This window comes from Macrobrachium rosenbergii, chromosome 41, assembly GCF_040412425.1.
Source record: "Macrobrachium rosenbergii isolate ZJJX-2024 chromosome 41, ASM4041242v1, whole genome shotgun sequence".
Taxonomy (NCBI): Eukaryota; Metazoa; Arthropoda; class Malacostraca; order Decapoda; family Palaemonidae; genus Macrobrachium; species Macrobrachium rosenbergii.
In genome coordinates this window covers 31734248-31739247 of record NC_089781.1, presented here as the reverse complement: position 1 = coordinate 31739247, position 5000 = coordinate 31734248, and the positions used below count along the sequence as shown (strand labels likewise).

Sequence of the window (5000 nt, the reverse complement as noted above, 5' to 3'; positions counted from 1 at the left end):
CCTCTTACCAAGGTCCCAGTGGCAGTTTAACGTCATTTATCAATGCAATTTCACGTACACACTACCTTGCATTGTCACATGGAACACAAATGGAACACCAAAGTTCTCATTCGTCAAAACAACAACAACAATAATAATAATAATAATAATAATAATAATAATAATAATAATAATAATAATAATGAAAAGGATGGCTGTACTTTGCGAATTTATCTTATAAGGATCTTTTCTATTTTCCTTAAGATTCGCTTTTCAGACTCAGCGATGTTGGTCAGCAACTGGCCAATATCGCTGAGCCTGAAAAGCGAATTATAAGGAAAATAGAAAAGATCCTGTATAACATGAATTCGTAAAATACAGCCATCCTTTTCAATAAGACCTGCCTGAAAGAGGGTTTACTCCTCCTCAAATAATAATAATAATAATAATAATAATAATAATAATAATAATAATAATAATAATAATAATAATAATACGTATTCATCACAGTCAACGCAAAGTCGAATTTCCATTACCAATTCTTTACCATTTATTTCAAGAGATATAAGCCTGTGGAATAATTTACTGTTGAAGTCTATTAACTTGTTTATGCCATAAATTAATGTGTTTTTACTTTTTCTTTCACACAGATTTAGCCAACATGTTGCAGAGTCATCTAACGAGCGTTTCCAGCATAATTGCCTGTCTGGTGAGTTTCCTTGAAACTTTCTTCTTTAAAATAACAGGAAGAACTGTTACTACGTCGCTTTAGAAGTCAAAGTCCATTACTAGCAATTAGTGATTATTCGTGGTCATGTTGAACTTGTTTGCGAATTCGTAAGTCAAGCAGTGAATATGAAGTTTCATAATATTACATCTACTGTACTCGTCAGTAACGGAAAAATACTACCGGAATTAGTGTTTCTTAATCCTTTCATACCATGCATATGAAGTTTTTATTAACCGAAATTATGGTTAGTTTTAAATGTGTACGCTAAATCTAGCTAAGTGAAGGTGATGCCTAATTGATAAGAAAAGGAAACAACTCAAGGCACGCAACTACGAAGGTTAGAATTATTGTGAAACATTTAATTAAGGAAATGGATGCACAACTTTGCATGCATATTTTGTAAAAATAGTATTGCTAAGATGAAACATTTACTTAATCCTCAAAAGCAAAATTTATCCAATCTAGTATAGATATGAAGAACACTTGTGATTTATCTGAGGATGCAGCTCAATACGAAAAAAATACAACAATCCCAAACGAAATGGTTTGTCATACACTGTCATACATGAAATCTGTTGTCGGTTATAATTAAAAGTCACAAAGACTGTCAGTAATTTATGATCTGCTCTTGCTGGCTTAATATCGGTAATGAAAATGTTTCCTCCTGTCTGGCGTGAGAGAAAGAGTCCCTTGGTGAGGGTCTGAGAGAAGCTCTTAAGTAAATAGCCTTTCTGATAAAGAGGAGACAAGAACAAAAGGACGCAGTTGTGGATTGTTCCGTCACTTTCACACTTCTTAATATGTGAGGCAAAAGGTCGGGTAAGTAACTTATCTAGTTTGCTGATAAGCTCCGACTACATAGACCGCTGTAAATTAGTTGTTGTTATATTAGGAATCGAAGTAATTCCTGTTAAAACAGGTATTTTTATAGCTGTGGACTGTCTGTTGTCTGTTTGCATTCGTTGCATTTCATTAAAAGAAATGTATTAAATTCATGTCGGTCTAGCCTTACCAGTATTTGCTACCGTGCGCGAAGGAAATAAGATTATTGTCTTTCATTGCCTAAGACAATCTACGTTCAGCGATTAACCATATAGTTCTTTCATCTGCGATTATTTCATCTCTTACAATTCTTGGCAGATCTAAGTAGTAGCTCCGCGGCGGCGATTTCCTTCTAACTTGACTTTTTCTACAGTTTTTTTGGTTGCTAATTATGGATTTACCTTCAATTTTTATCGCACGAATGTAATTAACCTGTAATTAACCCCTGAAGTCCATCCAACAAGGGGTTTCCATACGCGATCTTCAAGAGACAGAGCACGGGTACGTCTGTTTGGAACGGTTCATATCCCGTCCGGCAAGTGCAATAACTTGTTAACGTATGGGTACCGCCCCCCCGCGGCCCGGGCCAGTACTAAACACGGCGAAGGGACACTCCATTTGGCCGACAACAAACAAATGCACCGCCAGTATCAGAAGCCTTTAAGGTGTAGAAAAAACTATGTTCCAAGGTAAAAACAGGCGCGGAGCTAATACTTAGAATTACCCGCGAAAGAAATAAGATTATTGTCTTTCATTGCCTAAGACAATCTACGTTCAGCGATTAACCATATAGTTCTTTCATCTGCGATTATTTCATCTCTTACAAGTCTTAATTTATGTTCCTTATCAACATCAGTTGGCATTTAGGACACAAACACCCTCTTTCTTTATGATTACACTAAAACCTCGTGAACTCAGCATCATCTGAAAAATTAACTTTTCTTTCCATTAAAAACACTGACAAACTTCCTAAATGAAGGCCATAGCCCAAACTCCAGTCCGTGTAGAACAAAGAGGACTAGAGAACACATCTGGTTCAAAACCAAACACTCCAGTGGTGTTTGACCACTTACTGCAAATGAACCTGATGAAGTGTGACACGTTACAAGAGTTAAGAGTTAGAAAGACAAACGAGATAATTGAGATGGGCGTTTATCGACTAAGCAGTTCTCAAGTCGTTGGGACTCGCGCGTGCTTTTGTAATCATGTCGTAAATGCCTGTTTCGTTAATGGCGTACAGTATATTATTTCACAAAACATATTTACAATAGTATTTTTTTTCATCGGGTGGGGGGTGGGGGACGGGAAACTGGAGGAGATTGGAAACATCGAATAGCCTGATATTACTCTATTACTCTATGTATTACGTATGTAACATGGGAAATAAAACAAAAACAAACGTTAGTTTCAACGTTAGATAATACTATGATTAATAATTGTACCCATTACTTTTCACCAAGGAGGTTATGTTTTGGATTCAGTTTGTTTGGCTGTTTATTCTTTTTTGATGTTTGGATTTTTACGAAAACTGCAACATGGGCCTTATGATCATCAGAAAATAATTATATTATGGAAATGTAACTTCTCGGAAGCAAGGGTGGTTAGTCTCCAAATTCCTTTGTCACCTCCTTCGACCTAACGCTCTTAGTTTGGTTTATCATTTTTATTTGTCTGAACGTTTTATCTGCTGTTTAGCCGGACCAATAAAAAAAAAGTTAAGAGTGGATGTTTATGAAAATTCTACTAAAGGAGTCTTTGTAAATAGTCTGGAAGAGGTAGGAATATAAATTACGAGATGAAGGTCCTATTGAGGGAGTGGATTGTTAGCCTTGGCGGAGGTTTTCAGTCTCCAAAAACTCTTTTTTCAAATATTTTCATATTGAAATAATGGTAATTAAATATACTATTGCTTTAGGTATCGGTCACAAGATTTTAATTTTTTATTTATTGACAGAAAAATAAATAGAAGAAACTGCTGTTGATTATAAAAATTTTAAAATGTGTGGCTTTTTTATCATGCCGCGCATTTTTATAACTGTGTATTTGTATTGTTCATTGTGAGTTTATCTGACCAGAAGCATCGCGCGCAGTTGCATCGTGTTATTTGCATAACGTTGCTATCAGCATGAGAATCCCACACTTTGCTCCAACTACATGCAATGCATATGTCGAATGACGGGAGATGCGAAAGGACTCTTGGGCTATCACTTTATACAGTTTTTCCCTTTTTCATAACGTCGATATTTTCTACAAAAAATAATCCAGGCATCGGCCTTTCTTTATATCATTTATATCAGCGAAATGAAATAATCATTCATCTTCGTTATTCCATTAAGAGAAAATCAAAATATTTAATAAAGCAACACGAAACTCAAGTGTGACATTTTCCATAAGCTCACCGTTCACAGAACACTTTTTATTTTATTTTTTCTATTCCAGTTTATACTATAAAGTCGGAAAATGAAAAACTTCTTCAGCAGTCTTGGAGGATATTTTTTTTTGGGAGGGGTGGGAAAAGTTAAAGGCCAGGGGTCGAAAGAACTTGAGATGAAAGCAGATTAAGGGAGAATACACATTAAAATATAAAGGCGAATAAGACATATCATTATATTACTTGAGACCGAAGCTTATTCTGCAAGGAATTTCTGTGATACTTTTCTTTACATTCTTTAGCGCTTTCGCTTCAGTTGCTTATTACTGGTTCCTTGTTTGATATTTGCTTCAGGGCTCATCAATAATTCAAGATTAGTGCTAATATATATGTTACGAGGTTTTCCTTCGGTGTAATCTTTATTAACTTCATTGCTTCTCCTGTGTACCTCAGAAGCGTTGCCATCACCAAACATCAACCGCACATATCCCATTAGTGTTTATTTCCTTGTTAAGGAATATGGCCTGCTTACTTGCATCAAATGTTCTGATGGAGTCACACTAAATTAAATCCAAGCATCAACTTGTAATCTTATAAAGTTAGTATTGGTACTCTTTGCAATTTGCGATTGGTCACATAGGGTGAAAATAAATATATTTGAAATAAACTGTATTCGTAAAAAATTCTTTAGTTTTATTGCATGTTCTTGCACCTATTCGTTTTTACCCTTTCTTTCAGCGAAAAATATATTCAATTAATACGCAACTATCGCGTAAAAGCCAACCACTTCGTTTGGTCTTTTTATTCCGCATTGCTGTATTCATGCATAAATGTAGAATAGAAACTACTAAAAGAAACTATTCTTACTTTACAATTTATAGATAAAGACTTCATGATTTGCCAAAAACAAAGGCAGTAGTTTTTTAGGAAACTAATTTGCGCATATTCTATTGTATTAATGGGTAAGACGGCAATGCTGAAACGCTCCTTGATTACATTGTTGAGGCCGGATGCACCGCAATATCCAACAGATTTGTGCTTGATGTGGACAAGAGATTCTAATCTCTATTACCATTGCTAATGAGTCCTGTATTGTTA

General features: G+C 35.2%; 1 protein-coding gene across 1 annotated transcript in view; it reads left to right on the top strand.

Annotated features, from left to right (window-relative positions):
* Window positions 1-5000, top strand: part of LOC136826782 (ADAMTS-like protein 5) — a 220411-nt gene that overhangs the window by 191263 nt on the left and 24148 nt on the right. The window contains exon 2 of the mRNA XM_067084218.1: window positions 630-688. Within this exon, the coding sequence (XP_066940319.1) occupies window positions 641-688 (48 nt within the window). The 5' untranslated portion in view covers window positions 630-640. The remainder of the gene's footprint in view (window positions 1-629; window positions 689-5000) is intronic.